Source organism: Melanerpes formicivorus, unplaced genomic scaffold, assembly GCF_026170545.1.
Source record: "Melanerpes formicivorus ecotype bairdi unplaced genomic scaffold, bMelFor1.0.p_v2 SCAF_2, whole genome shotgun sequence".
NCBI classification, from domain to species: Eukaryota; Metazoa; Chordata; class Aves; order Piciformes; family Picidae; genus Melanerpes; species Melanerpes formicivorus.
Genome location: NW_027142354.1, coordinates 16,978,696 through 16,995,167, shown reverse-complemented (window position 1 = coordinate 16,995,167; position 16,472 = coordinate 16,978,696). Strand labels below are relative to the sequence as shown.

General features: G+C 40.5%; 1 protein-coding gene across 2 annotated transcripts in view; it reads left to right on the top strand.

The window, feature by feature from the left end:
• Positions 1-16,472, top strand: part of MTHFD1L (methylenetetrahydrofolate dehydrogenase (NADP+ dependent) 1 like) — a 166,616-nt gene that overhangs the window by 145,985 nt on the left and 4,159 nt on the right. Inside the window, exons 27-28 of one of the 2 annotated variants that reach the window (XM_068151930.1) lie at positions 13,461-13,569; positions 14,116-15,827. In XM_068151930.1, the coding sequence (XP_068008031.1) occupies positions 13,461-13,550 (90 nt within the window). In that variant the 3' untranslated portion in view covers positions 13,551-13,569; positions 14,116-15,827. Of the gene's footprint in view, positions 1-13,460; positions 13,570-14,115; positions 15,828-16,472 lie in introns of those variants that run through there. The other variant, XM_068151920.1, reaches the window with a different exon arrangement.

Below are 16,472 nucleotides of genomic sequence, written 5' to 3'. Positions count from 1 at the left end.
GCATGGCCAGACAGGCTGTGCCACTCGTCACAGTTATTTGTGTGCAGGTGCCTATGCTCTGGAAGATGTAAATCTGTGCTGCCTTGTGGAGAAGCCTGGGTTCCTGCACCCTGCCTGCCACAGCCCACTCTGAGAAAGGAGCATTGTGAAGGGCTTCCTTTTGCTTGCTGTGGTGTTTTAAGGAGTTGTCACTAGCAGAGAGGCCATACCGTAAATATCAGAATGAGCGAGGTGAGGGTCAAAATCTGAGAGGAAATGAGTAATGAGAATGTTGCAGAGCATCTCCTAGGTTATTTGGAGTTGTGCCCTGGTGTGTCATTGTTTTCCCTTCTCACTCACTTGTGGTTGGTTGTGGTTTTGGTTTTTTGGGGGTTGTTTTGTTTTGCTTTTCTGTAGTAGTAGCCTTAATGACGTTGAAATGGATCTGAGTGCAGTACCTGTTAAATGCCAGCTTCCCCTTGTATGGCATTCATCTGTAAATGCAATTAGAACAAACATCTGCTCCTCAAAATTACTTCCTGACCTGTGCTGGCTTTCTCAGTGTCTGCCAAGCTTCTCTTCACCCTCCCCAGTAATCACAGCAGATCCACAAAAAGCAAAAATCCTTATTCACATAACCTTGCAGTGGCTCCAGCTAGCTTATTGAAACTCAGAAATTGTAGCTGGAGGAGAACTGCCATACAGTTCACAAGAAAGGGAAAATTTTTCAGTTGTGAGGGTTAGCTCATTTGTTAGGCAGATGTAATCCAGCTTACTTCATCATTATAGCCTGGATGCCACAAAAATGATAATTCTTGTAAAGGGTGTTTTTGACTCAATTGGTAAGTAACTAGACAGTAACTTTGAAAAGTGAGAGATTGTTACAGAGACTGTAGTACAGCCACACATTAATGCATAGGCATTGTCTTCTGAAAACAGGATACTGAATTTGGTTTTAAACAGCAGCTTGCACACAATATGATGTGTACTGTACTGTATTGCATAGGCATGCTGACTTAAAATGTATGCTTGAAGCTGACTGCTGAATCTGATCTGTGCTGTTATCCCTGAATCAATCTGGCAGTAGGGTCATATTGTTTTGCAATCTGATCATTTTGTTTCTGTCTATTTAGCCAAAGCTTCTTGGATGATTCTCAGTTTCTTCGCGGAGACAGTTTTATGACTTGACATGTTAACATGTTTCTAATGTTTGAAACACTGAGAAAGTCAAGAATTTTCAAGTTCCTGTGTTCATATAAAAATTGTATTTGCTTGAGAATTCTGTAGATTTCTATTTTTATTTATACTATGTTCCTGAACTTTTTACATGGAATTTAGAGGCTCTCAGAAGCTGCCTCCATACTGATTGGACACCAGGCACCTAGATTAATACATCCGTAAAAAAAAAGATATACTTTCTCATGTGATTAAAATGTGGAAGTCATTAACACAGGAAAGCCATTGAGGGCAAGAATTTAACAAGACCTCTAAAGATTACAGCCATCAACAATATCCAGGGTTGTAATTCATATAAGTAATTAATTTGGGGAAAGTGCTAAGCATAGGGTTCACGGATTCAACAGTCTTTAGCTATCAGCTCCTGGTGTTGAGCAGAGACTGCTTTGTCAACCTCCACACTTTTTGGTTTTCTGTGTAAAGCATCTGCCACCAGCCACCATCAGAGGCAAAACCACATTTGTTCTGCTGTGGTATGGCACATTCCCTACCTGTCTTCTAGCTGATTTGAAGTGTGTTACTTCTGTATTAACTGAACACATGATGACACTTCTGTGCACACACAATGCCCTGCTGCTTTGTAGACTTAGAAAGCAAGGTACTAGAAGCTTTTGTTACTAGACTGACTCAAGTAAAGATAAAAGACACTGTTTCACAAACACATGCAGCAAAGCAGATACAGATAATTTTCCCCCTTCCTCTGCCTGTGATGACTTTTTTCACATTCCTGTATTTCTCAGTTGTGACCAGGCACATGCTCTGTACTGTTGTGCAAGCTCATGCACAGCTGCATCAAAGCAGCAGGAGCACAAGGGAGAGAGAAGAGGCAGTGGCACACAGGGTAAATAAAACCTTTTTCATATATGCTAGAGAGAAACTACATTGTGCTGCTGGCACTGCATATGTCAGATTTACTTTTGTGCCTGAGACCCTTGAATGAGTTGTGATCCAGACTGTAGTGAAGAACATCAGTGTCCCTCTATTTGGCACCAGTAGTAAACATGTAATGCGAGTAGACATGGAAACCAAAGTAATCTGTCCAGAATGGCATCAAGACATGTAGGTGAGGAAAAATAAGATCCCTCTGAGTTTTCTTAATAACTTTCACCAAAAATAATCAGTTCAAAAATAACTTTTTAGTCCATGTCTAAGAGTCTGACAAGGGAGAAATGTAATGTGGAAGCAAAGATAAAGCAGTTTTCCCACAAACAAACAAGTAATTTTCAAATGAGAGTAACTACAGAAATTCCAGCTGCTGGAAGGAATGCTGATGATGAGACAGCAGCACAATGTGTGGCTGCATCCAAGGGAGAGTGCTCTCGCTCACCAGCAGCTTCTCTTCAAGCAAGATGCCCAGGCAGGTGGGGAGTGAGACAGTACTGGGGCACTGCAGCTCTTCGAGCAAAGTCCGTAGGCCATCATGGGAAGCCTTCATTCATGAGGTCAGCAGGAGGAAAGGAGGCAGGATGTGTTGTGGGCTGTGTTTGTTATGCTTTTGGCTGCAGTGGCGTTGTAAATGGTTTGGTTGCCAAAAATGAAAGTTCATTATAGGCGGGCCTTGTTTTGATTAAGAGGAGCCAAGGGGCTATACCATAAGAGTAAATAAACCTTGTGGCTTTATCTGATCGCTTGTTCACTTAGACATTAGAAAGATCTTATTCTAACTGGTTTTCAAGTTCTGTGATCATTTTATTTTAGTCTTAGTTTAGGATTTAATGCATATGTACACAAACAAACTTTCTATGATGGTGAATAGTTACACACATTTTTGATGCTTGAGAATAAGTTCCCATAGATTGTTCCTGCACTGGATGTTTGTCAAAGCACCACTTTTCCTGTCCTTTCATATGGTTCATTTGGGAAAAATATTGACTGACACTCACAAAACATCTGTTTAGGGGTTGGTTTGGTTTCAGACTGAAAAAGTAATGTTTCCAAATATGGTTCAGTTTAATGGGACAGTTTAACAACATTTTTGTTGCTTATACAAATATATTGTTGTAATTTGTTATGTTGCAGAAACTGTGGTCAGAAAAGTGACTTACTGCAAGTTCATACTCTGCAAAGTATGAGAAACAGAGAAAGTTGTATTTCATTAAAGATTACCTGTACAAAGGCTCCATTATGTGGTAGAAAAAGCTGTTTCATGCAGCATAACTATTTAACATGTTTATTTTTGAGTTTCAGTTATATGAGACTAAGATGAGAATCAGAATTACTAATTTCATGTTCCATTCTCCTAGCAGAATCTCAGCTCCTTTGGGCAAATCATTTAAACCTGTCTCCTATCTCACTCACCTTCTAAAACTGAGATCTTATTTCATTGATTTCACAGGTGAACTTAACATATTTTATTCATATTTGTGAGTACTTTAAGAATAGAGTAGAGTAGAGTACAGTACAGTACAGTAAATAAACCAGGTTGGAAGAGACCTTCAAGATCATTGCGTCCAACCCACCTAAACAACTAACCCATGGCACCAAGCACACTATCAAGTCTCCTCCTGAACACCTCCAATGATGGTGACTCCACCCACCTCCATGGGCAGCCCATTCCCATGGGCAGTCACTCTCTCTGTATAGAACTTCTTCCTAACATCCAACCTAAACCTCCCCTGGTGCAGCCTGAGACTGTGTCCTCTTGTTCTGGTACTGGGTGCCTGGGAGAAGAGACCAACCTCTGCCTGTCTACAACCTCCCTTCAGGTAGTTGTAGAGAGCAATAAGGTCACCCCTGAGTCTCCTCTTCTCCAGGCTAAGCAACCCCAGCTCCCTCAGTCTCTCCTCATAGGGCTTGTGTTCCAAACCCCTCACCAACTTTGTTGTCCTTCTCTGGACTTGTTCCAGCAAGTCAACATCCCTAATGTTTATTTAAAGATAAGTATTTTATCTTTATTATATTTTGTAAGGCTACATGTTTGTGGAATAAGGATCGTGCTTAGCATCAGATAATAAAACTTTGTCTGGTTTCCTTTGACAATTAAATCCAACTGCTTGGTAACTCAGAGTTCTCTCTCACTGAACAGAAATTAGTGTTTTAGTGTCTCCTTAGAGAATCTGTGAAAATTAATAGTGCCATAAGAAAGTGGCTAGAATTTTTTCCTTTCTTCTTACAACTGTTTGTGCAGTTCAAGTGACTTAAAAGAAGGTGGCTCTTTGGAAGGCACTACTGTATCACAATTCATTGGCTTTCAGCCTTTTCCCAAACATTTCTATGCTCTCTATTTTCCAGAAGTGTGAGCTGCAGTATAGGTTATTCAAGACTTGCTTTTCTTAGCAGCCTTTTGGAGAGCTCTTAAAATAGTGGTTCAATAGATAGTAGGATGAAGATTGCTGATCAAAGGGAACCACAGTACATTCTGATATGATTTTAGAGGACACATGGTATTGAACAATGCATGCTGCTAGGGGTCTGGGACCAAGGATAGCTGATTTACAACCGTTCATTTAACAATCTCATGTCCTTGTAAGCTTACAAATAGAAAGGAAAAGTTTTTTAGTGCTTCAGTACAGCTGAAGATAACCTTCCAAGAGAGTCATTTCCCCCTTCTTCAAGAGATCAGGAGAAATTCTGTGTGGTTAGAAAGCAGCTGCTTCTAGAATTGTAATGTGAAGTGCTTGCTTGTAATTGTCTATTTTCTATTGGAAAATAATGTGTGCTAAGGGCTACAAAGAGCAAGTCCATTCAAGTTGTTTCTCATTGCTGATGCCCGCCACAACTGATCATTCTTTGGAGACAAGCCTCCTGGCTCTTCTTTCCAACATGTCCCATGATAGCTACAGACCAGAAAGTTGAGCTGTACCTGTGAAGTGTATATCCTAGGTTTTAATGCTTCCCAGTACTGAAAACTAGATCATATCTATTTAGATGGGACCAGCGAAGTATAGTCACCTCCTCTTCCACTTTTTCCAGCTCCTGTTGCTTCAGGTCATCTCCAAAATTCTCATACTCTTGGTATGATGAAGGTCGCTACTGGCACTTAGTTTATATCAAGTAATGAAACCAATCCAGTTGGTGATGCAACATTTTAAAAGTATCTTTAGAAGCAGTTCTTCCCATACAGGTATATATATAGATTTATATACACATACACACACATCATCTTTGCCTGAGCTGCTGGCACAACTTGGATGACTTCTCCTCATCAGGAGACCCAGACACTGGATAAAGCAGGAGAATTATGTATCCACAAAGATCAGAAACTTCAGATATTCCTGTTGCTGAAACAGCACAAGAGGAACACCTTTATTCTCTGCATTTATGCCCTCAGAGGTGTTTTTCCACCCCTGTCTGATATATTGGATACTCATCAAGAAAAGGAACAGTAGTGGGAGCATCTGACATCAGGAGTGGGATGGAGGAAAGGATTTCTTCTGGCTGAGGAAGTGATTTTGTACAAGAGGCAGCAAACAGGAATCTTCTGTCAAGACTTCTGTCAAAAGCCCCAGGGAGAAAGGAAAATCAGGATATAGGCTTTGGCCAAGGGAGCAATTATGCCTGGAAATGGCTTTGTGTGGGCTGAGGTGGAGGGAAGTGTTTTGGAACAAGTCACCAAGTCACCTGGAATTTGTAGCCCTGTTTTTTCTCTCCTTTATCTCTTCAATGGCTGTTTGTTTCAAGGCTGATTGTTGGGGTGTCTTGGTTGGGGGTTGAGGTTGTTGTGTTTTGGTTTGGGGTTTTTTTTGGGGGGAGTGGTGGTGGTCAGTGGGTTTTATTTGGGTTTTGTAGCTTTCATTTTTATAGTATTTTATTGGTTTACCTATCTAAGGCAGACAACAGCTCTGAATAACTTGTGAAACATGCTGTGCTGTGGATGATATTAAAAAAACCAGTGCACTGAACTAACACCATCTCCTGTGCCACCTCAGATAGATGTATTTTGTGAGTAAAACTCAAAATATTGATCCCATTGTGCTGTTGTTAGGGGAACCATTTTCTTCTGCTGTACATATGGTTTTGTAAATGCCATGCTGAAAATGAAAACAACTCTGCTGATAGGAGCTGCAGTCACATACTTCAGTCACAAATGTTTCTATTTATTTGGGGAAATTTCACATTATAGCTATGCCTAAATTTTATTTAATAACTAGTAAAATGCTGCTTCTGGGGAGGTGTTCAAGAGGGGATTGGACCTGGCACTTGGTGCCATGGTTTAGTAGTCATGAGGTCTTGGGTGACAAGTTGGACTTGATGATCTTTGAGGTCTTTTCCAACCTTATTGATTCTATGATTCAGTGTTTCAGCACATCACTAACAGCAATAGTTGAGTTCCAGTGATACTATAGTGACTTCTACACCCAGTATTTAGCCAACCAAGCACTGAGTGATTCCTCTTTTCCCCTGCTTCCTATGGGATATGCACCCACAGGTGTCTCCAAAAGCTGTACTAAATAGACGTCGAATGTTGTGTGAGGTTGTGGGTTTGGTTTTTTTCCTTCCTTATGGTGCCTGGGAGATCTCTTTCATATTCAGACTATTTCCACTCAATCTAAGTAAATTGTAAGGTTCTTGTTCTCCTGACTTTTTCCTCACTTGAGCACTGGACAGCAAGGTCAATGAGGATGGTATAATCAATATTCAATACTTTTATAACTTCATCCAGATGCTGATACCAGAAGAACAACATTCATGAATTTTGTTGTTGTAAATCCTTTTGCAAAGTTGAGTGTATGCCAAGACTGTGGAAACATTTAAGTAAGAGACAATTAGAAAAAAATAATTGATACCAGATGGACTTCTGCACCTGATATCAGTTAGCATGCCAGTAAAAGAACCATTCATTGCAAGGAATGCTAGAGCGTATGTTAGGGTAGCATCAGCATCTTTTCAAACATTAGAATCATAGAATTGTTTTGGTTGGAAGAGAAGTCCAACAATTAATCTAGCACTGCCATGTCATTTCTAAACCATGTCCCTAAGCAAGCACATATGTATATCTTTTTAATGCCTACAGGAATGGTGACTCCACCACTCCCTGCACAGCCTGTTCCAATGCTTGGCAACCCTTTTGGTCAATGAATTTTTCCTTACATCAAATCTAAACCTTCATCAGTGCAACTGATGAGGTTCAACAAGGCCCTGCACAGCATGGTCTAGTTGGGGATGTCCCTGCTGACTGCAGGGAGGTCAGACTAGATGACCTTCGAAAGTCTCTTCCGGTCTGGACCATTCTATGATTGTAACTTGAGGCCATTTGTTCTTGTCCTATCACTTGCTATGTGGGAGAAGAGAATGACCACCATCTTGCTACAGTTTCCTTTCAGGTAGTTGTAGAAAGGGATAAAGTCTTTTCTGAGCCTCCTTTTCTCTAGAGCAAGCAACCCCATTTCCCTCAGGTGCTCCTTGTAAGACTTATGCACTAGATCCTTCAGTATTTTTGTTGCCCTTATTTGGACATGCTCCAGCATCTCAGTGTCTTCTAGTGAGAGGCCCAAAACTGAACACAGTATTTGAGGTCTGGCCTCACCAATGCCAAGTATAGGATGACAGTCACTTCTCCAGTCCTGCTGGCCACTCTGCTTCTGACACAGGCCAGGATTCTGTTGGCCTGCTTGGCCACCTGGGCACACTGCTGGCTCATATTCAGCCAACTGTTGACCACACAGTTGATCCATTTTAGGTTTAAAATGGAAAAGTACAGGGACCTTAAGGCATCCAGTAATAAGATCTGCACTCATTTCTCCCAACAGTGCGGTGAGGTGACTGCTAATCTCTCTCTCCTAGTCTATGGTGCCAGTTTCTAGTGCATGGCCAGCTCCACAGGTGCTAGTGGGAGTAATTTGACACCAGAGACAGGGAATGCCTAAAGGCAGGCAAGGTTGGAGCCTGGAGGGATTTCTTCAGAAGTAAGGAGGAAAGCTCGCTCTTTCAGCTTCACACATGTTGAGACTGACAGATGCACTGCAGGGGGGCAAATTTCTGATAGTGGAGGGCTGTCTTTCAGAGCTCTAACTCACTAGGAAACGTTATTAAAACCCTTCATGCTGTGCCTCAGGATTCCAACAAATTCTGGCATGTTGAACATAACGCATGCAGGTTTATAGCACTATTTATAAATCTCTTGAGCTTCCTCTTGTATTGTTTCTTGCTGAGGGAGTGTGGGATGTGCAATTCATCCTATCAGATTTTATTGGGGAGTTATCCGCAGTCATATGTATGCTAGATTCTCTTGAGAAACAACATCTGTTTTCTGCAGCATGTCAACTTTGAAATGGTTATGGCTTGCCTTAACTTGTTCAATTAACAAAAGGAGACAATTAGATAACGTGAATTGTTGGCACTTCTTGTCAAATGCAACTTAACTCCGTAAGTCACAGAACAGGGAGGTTTCCTCAGTAAACTGCTGATTTTTGGTGTCTTCTAATTGTCTACTTTCCCTGATTCATGTAAATACAAATTCCTCTAGTTTTCTTTCTGTCTTTAGAAACTATGCTGTGCCTATAAAACAGACACAATCATGTCTTATAAGTGAAAAAGACACTAAACAGGAGTTGGAAGTAGTCCTCAGGACTGTCTGTTTTGCTGATCATACTGTTGTGCTAACCTGGTTCAGGTGATGCCAGGTCCTATCAGGTTTTTTCATATCAAAAAATGGGGAGGGGAAGGAGAGGTTGAAACAGGAAAGTATGGATACATCCATGAAGTAAAAGACAAGATAGGCAATTGTATGATAAGGAAGAAAGCTAAGCATTATAGTTCTCTGTGGGACCATAACAAACCTGACTAGCAGAGTCTTACCGCTTGATTGCACAACTGTTACACAGACGTTACAGCCAACTAAAATTACAAGGCAACATGTAACTGTAATTTAAATGAAACTCCAGGGAAGTTCAACTTAGTCACTCTTCCAGTGACAGCAGATGTATTCTTGGAGAAAGTGTGGAAGAGAATTTTTGTAGAGCTAGGCATCCTTCTTTTGTAAGGAAGCTAGCTCCTTATGTGTTTGTTGGGTCTCTTTTTGTTTACTCACATAAACTAATTTCTGGAAGATCATAAATGCATAGCTTAAATAACATCAGCCTTCAGGCTTTAAGTAAAACTGTGTTTTATCCTCCACCAGTCATGCATTTTCAGGACCATAAATGATCCTTAGGACAGCTAACTGTAAGACTTGCTGCTTTTGCCTTCAGAACAGGGAATGCTCTGGTAATAAATAGGCGTTGTATTTTTCACATCATTCTTCTGCCCTTGATTTGCCCTCATAGACACATAGAAAGTTGCACAGTTCATGAAGAAAATGACTGATTCCAGTGAGTTCCTACAAAACTACTTCCTGTTAGTTCCTAAACGTGTATTTTGGGCAGCAGCTGGGTGAACTCTTCATAAACTTTTTCTTATTCTTTATTTTTTTTTCCCTGCATAAAACATACAAATGAATTGCATTAACCCTTAAGGTGCAAAGATTATGACATCTCTTCCTTTGCCCAGTGTGATAGTAATAGCTTTGGTCAAATTAAGTACTGATTATTCCAGCAACCTAAACTCACTTTATGGTCTTAAGTGAATAATGTGTTGTCACTGATTTCATCTTACCCTGCTCTTTTCTTAGATCCACATTGTGTGATGTTGTGTAGCTATAGGTCTATAACCTAAATGCGGTGATAAGAGAGTGAAGGGTTGTGCTGATATCTGTGCAGTGTGTACAGGATGAATGTTTTATGAAATGCTTAGAAAGCTGCTGTATGACTGTAAATTTATGTAGGTTTTGTACATATCTGCTAATTAGATATACCTTGTCTACTACTGTTGCTCATTCTCCTTCTTTTTGAGTTTTAGAGATGAAGTCATTTTAGGAAGTAGTTAGGAAGTGTTGCAGAGGTGGGAGGTGGTTGGCCCGCTGCTGTGCAGGTATGGTAGGTGCTGCAGTACAAGGGCAGGTTAGCATTTCCTGCTCTTTGCACAAAAGTCTAGGCTCTGTTGCTTAGGGCAGGGAGAGGGATGCTTCTGGGTCACGTCTGCTGGGTTTAAGGTCAGACAGTGAACTCACTTTTTAATGCCTTCATTCAGCATTGTGGAAAACAGTGAGAGGAAAGAATCATTCTGAGCCCGCAGCCATGTGGAAAGCCTGTCTGCTGAAGCCTTGGTTCAGCCTTGCAGCCAACTGAGCCCTCTTTTCTCTCCTGCCTTTTTGACTACAAGGAAGAAATGGAGAGCCTGAGTGGGAATAATTGGTAGTAATCTCTTCAGCCAACCAGCCATCTCCTCTTATTGACCTTGAAGTAATGAAAAAGAGACAGATTCAGCTGCACATTACCTCTGTGTCCAAATTCTGAGAGCTGAGAGAAATGATTGTAAATCTGCGTGGCTTTGCCTGTTTGGAAGTCTGGGCCATAGGGTAAATGAGAGGATGTGTTTTATTTTAACTCTCTACTTCTCATAAATATTCATCCCAAAGTGTTTCTTCTGTGGGTTGCTGGGGTTTTTATTTTCCTTGTACTTCATTTTATGCAGCAGTAATTTTAATTCAAATTAACTTGTTCCCTTTTGTTGACTTACAACTTTCAATATGAGAACAGTTGTAGTCCCGGAATTGGCAATAAACTGGTTTGACATTCACATTCTATGATGTTACATGTTTACAATAGTTAGTACAGTGAAGTTACCCTGGTGTAGAACTAGGCCTATCAAGAAAATCAAATCCAAAACACACATGTAGGATTTTTACTTTTTTTTACATTTCTTTTTATAAGTAGAAGAAAAACCTTCCCTAAACTGATTCTTGTTTTTATTACACAGAGAAGATTAGGACAGGCCAAGCTTGTAGATATATTCCCCCCTGCAGAAAAGAAAGAAAGGGAAAAAAAAAAAAAGAACCTGGAATTAGGGAGTTTACTTTTGGATGTAAAACTGCCATACACAGAGCAACCAGAAAGTTGTCTTTGGCAGTTTTGTTCATTCTCCTCCCAGTGATATGTAATTCTTTAAGGCAGTTTCTTGTCAAGCATTAACTCAGAAACTGGGGTGGATCTGAGACAGAAACTGATTCAGTAACCCTAATGATGTAGTAGTCCAACTCATGCAGCCAGTGGATAAAGACAAGGTGGGTTAGTACTTTTTCTAAGATGCCAAAGCAATGTCAGCCAATAAAATGATGTCATGCAATCAGTGGCAGGGTTCACAGTCAATGCAAACTGATAGTTTTGTCTTTTAATCCTACTGCAGGCAATAACATTGATCAGGAAGGACTGTGTTTAAAAACAGGAAAAAATGTACTGAGTCCACCAGAAGAGCTTGTTATGTTGGTTTTTTTTCTCAGAGGTGCATCTCAAGTGAGATGATGGCTACACTTACTTACACTTACACCCCAAGCTCCTTTCCCCCTTCCCAACATGGGTTTAACCTCTGAAATGGCTCAGAGTTCTCCAGAGTAAATGGGATTGTGATGGAGTGATCTTGCAGTTTGCTTGTATTCCCTTGATGGAAACATTACATGAGCATTTGGAGCAAAGCTGCAGCATAAGGGAGATCTACCTCCATCACTGAATATGCAGCAGAGCAAGCTGACATAAATGCAGCCTACTGCAGCCTGAAGGGCACCTGTAAATCTGTCTCTCTGGAGGAGCTAGGGCAGTGGTCATATATTTCTCCTCTTTTGAGGCCAATTAGCTTGTCAGAGCTTGCCTTTGGCCAGAGAAAACACCATAGCTCAGTTATGAGTTTTGGAGAATCAGGAAGGATGGAGGAAGGAAGCCACCTGTTCACTTTGCTGGATGGTGATGGCTGGGCACAGCATGCTTGGGCTGGTCCTCTGCAAACAGGGACCTGGTGGTGATCTGATCATGCAGTAAGCAGGTTTAATTCATCAGCCAACCAATCCTGGCCACAAGAACATATGTATTCATCAGTCAAGTGTGTTGAATGAGATTGGTTGGTGTAAGATGAGTGCCAGAGCCAGATCCAAGGGGGAATCCTCTCACAGGCTCCCAAGGCAAACCATCCCCCTTTCAACAACAGGTTTCAGCTCCCATCATGAAAGCATATCCTAATCTGACCCATTCTATAGGTTATTGTTTTTGGAGTGGTTCTGGTACTCAAGACAGTGTGATTTTTTTTTCTACACAGCCATGTTTCAAGGCTACCTTTTGGGGTCAGATTAACTACCACCTTTCATGAGCTCTGGCTGACTTGCCCCAGATAAAATTTTATCACTCAAAATCTAGCATCCATTCAATAAATTTCAATGCTTAAAGGCTTTTAGCTAACAAACAGGCGAGCTACATTGAATTTCAGGCTTGTTTCCAGAGGCACTGAGATCTTTCTTTCATCTCTTTGGGTATTAACATAGGGCCTGAGAGAGTAGGACCATCCTCCAACTCTGAAATTAAGATATCAGAAAAGTTTATGGAATCCGTAAACCCAAATGCTGTTTTTGGAGTGCCTTGAAGTAGTGGAACTGTAGTGAGATATTCAGGGCTTCTAAGTAGTTCAGGGTGATCCAAAGTGGTCCTTCCTGAAAACTGCACCACAGTCAAAGCCTTTACATCGTGCCCATGCTTGCACTGGGGACAAGGAAGCCCCTCATGGCTCAAGTGCTGGTAATGTAAGTAATAATATTATAAGTAGGTAGGCAGGGCAGTCATTAACTCTGTAATTTAAGTCCATGAAACTATTTACATATTTTAAAGTGTGCAAATTCTGGTGTCTTATGCTAGCTCAGGAGCTTAGTTCTGCATAGTCTGGTATAATTGGGTTACTTTAGCTTCGTATCTCATCCTGCTAATTCTGACTACTAAATTAGGATTCAGCAGTAATCTGTGTGTGTTTAGTTGAACTATTTAAATGTGGAAGTGTTGTGATTAATTCTTCTCCTGTGTTCAGCTTTGCTATGAGAGAGGTCCGAGTTCAACACATTCATATGACCAGATGAATTTGGGCAGTTGTGTCCTAGCCTTTTGCTGCATCATTTTTCCCAGTAGATATAAATGGATAAATGTTCTGGTTAAATATTTTGAGGAACAAATAAACCCAAAGTGTCTTCATTTTGTTACAGAGTTCTTACTTTGTTTGCTGTGCTACTCTTTCTTTTGTGGCTTTTATTTTCTCTTTCCTGCCTTTAAGAAGTGTATGTTTAAGCATGAATCAAAAAATGTACCAAGCTTGACTTTTTCCAATAAAAAATTTAATGGGGATCACTTCTGCAGCTGAATCCATGATGAAGCTTTTAGCCTTTCTCTAAGGTTTACATGGGTGGAGTGATTATCTGGTCATAGGTGCAAGAGTGTAACTTCATTTTGTTGTTCCCTCAGATGAGCACCATGCCAGGACTGCCCACGAGGCCATGCTTCTATGACATTGACCTCGACCCTGTCACAGAGCAAGTGAAAGGATTGTTTTGAGTGTGACATCCAAATTCAGGTCAGTCAACAGCCTTTATTTTCCTGTTCCAGCTTGGAGGAGGATGTTTGTCTCTAGTATGTACAAAAAAAGGATGTCAGGAGTTTATCTAGGCCCTAGTTTCATGGAGGACCTCACACTTTTCAAGGGGGTTTGGAAGAATATTTTGTAATTTGTACTTTATCACATGGGTTTCTTGTTTGTTGAATGGTGGTCAGCACTTTCTACACTGATGCCACACATTGATGGTGCCTTTCAAATTTCCTGGCCCTTAGTTAAGCATGAGGAGGAGCTGGCTCTGCAATGTACTGCTTTTGGCTACGGAAAAAGTTAACCTGAAGAACTCATGTCACATTACTTGCCTTAAAAGAAATACTCTAGCTCGTCTTTGATACTGCTCTCATGATATCAGGAGAGCTATTTCTCAGATTGTTCATGAGCTTTGCTTGTTTTTTTCTTACTTGGTGGTTGTTGTTTGGGTGTTTTTCCTGATTGCTGTTGTCTCTTCCAAATGGAATAAGCATTTCAGGAACTTAAGACTGTCCTCTCATCCTGTTTGTTTTTCAGGCTGGGTTCTCTCCTTTTCCTTCAGGATTGCAATTCCCTCACCACCTCCTCCTCTTCTCTACACACTTAATCTTGCTTTATTTACTCCATATCAATCTTATAATATCATAGATGAGTAAGAGAGGCTGTAACCCTGACTGAAACAAACAATGAGCATCTGTGTTCGCACTCTTCTCTCATTACTGAACCAATACCTTCCCCCAATAAATTAGTCTGGAGAGTAAAACAGTTACACTGAACAACAGTATTACTATGAACTAATAAGGCTGGGATGGGATGCCAAATCAGCCACAGCTTTCAGATGAATGTACACAGGTGCTCCAGTCCTGCTTTAGCAATCCTTTCTTACTCTGGTTTGAAGGAACCTGCTTTCATTTTCTGTTTCTGTGTTTGGATGGATACTGTGAAAGAGGAAAGAAGTTTGCACAACCCAATGAGACTACTCTAATTAACTGTTCAGTGCTTATATTTGAATGTCACAGCACTCACATAACATCTGGTGAGAGCAGAGTCTGATATTTTGTATGTACCAATAAAGACAAGTTAAAACAGGTAGCTTGAAAGTGAACCAGCATGCACAGGTAATTACCAACTTATATGCAGAGCATCATTGTTCTGGTGTGGGTGGTATTATACATGCCACTTCTTGGCATACATCCCATTTTTGTTACTGATAAGCATGATATGTCTGATGGCTTCATGCATACATATTGATTCATCATGTGGCAGTCCAAATGACTCAGAAGTAATTATAGGAATGTTTTGTAGAATCCTAATGTAAAATCTATATGTAGATTCACGTGGTCTGCTTAATTGGGTGTTGATTGCATAGTCTTATATAAACCCATCTAAACCATGGACTGGTGAGGTTTGAAGAACAACAGTAATTAAGCAGATTAAATACTCCATTCCAGCTGTGAAATTACATTTGAAGTTGTACATAAATATATATATATAAAAAACCCCTCAAACTTGGCTTTTATTCAGTGATGGTGTATTCTCAGGTGTAAAAAGAAATGCTAGTAAAGTTACAAAAACATAATAGGTAGAAAATAATGTATGTATCCAACTGATAATAAATTAGTTAAATTTTATTATGGACATGTTGCTGGCATCAGACAGATGAATGATTCAGTAAGTCTAAGCCTTTCAAGGAAAAAATACAGCTTGATCATATGTATTTTCTCATCACTATAGGCACAAACCTGCATTCCTACCTCTAATGTAAGTAAATGCCTTAGGAAAATAGTCATGGCCCGTGAGCACCATACAAAGCAGTCGGGGTTCACCAGCTCTAAAAATTCATCCAGTTCATGTGCTAGATTTGTACATTCCTTGTTTTGGATAGAGAAAGAAACAATATTCCCATATAATCTTTACTGCTAACTTTCTGTAGGGAAGTTTAGTATCATCCTTTGCCTTCACACGTTCACTGAAGTGAGCCTACACGGTAGTCAGTACTACACTGGGAGGTATTTGTGGGTTTGTTTCTGTGACAGCAGATCGAGGAATTATGGGGGTTTTTCTGCTTAGTTTAAATTCTTTTCTTAGGGCTTTACTACAAAATTTCTAGTAACAAGATATTGTGCCAACTCATTAGGACTGATGCAAGTCCTTTAAGATGTGATAACTGAAAACTATTTAGAGATCTGTGGAAGAGCTGCAGATGTTTCATTATAAACATGCATGCAGAACTGAGACCGGTTGTTTCCCTGTGCAGTTTATATCAGCTTTTGCAATGCACAGCTTCATGAAACTTGTGAAAGAGATACAGGCAAAAGTTACTGCTGCTAGGGGTCCTGTGTGGGGCTCTTATGGAGCTGAAACATTGTCTGTCCTTAGCCCTGCTAATTTTTCTCCACCAAAAATCTTCTCACAGAATGTGAGCTGGTTTTTTTTGCTGTAGAAAAAATAGCCAATACATAGAACACACAATGTTACAGTCTCCCTATAGGAGCAATGTGCTTCAGCTAAAAGCTGATAAGAAATCTGGCTGGTTCTTCATCACTGGCCACTACCCTGTCTAAATTACACTGCCCACTAAGAAAGTTGAAATTGCTTCCTTAGGAGCTATCTGCAGTTAGAATCAGTTGGAATAAGAATTATTTACATGGAGACAAGTCTGCCACTAAGAAGACTTTTTAAAACTTACTATTATTTGCATAGCAAGGGGAATTTATGAACCTGCCTCACTCTGCAAAAGTCTGTTAAGGACCCCTGTGAGCTCTAACAGTCTCTCTAACTTAATCAGATGCAACAGATGTCTGCTCTCTCTGTGCCCAGCTTGGCTTTGGATACCTGGGTTGATGGGAGGAGGGCTGGTTTTCCTTGCTGGTTGTGACCCAGTAAAGCCATGG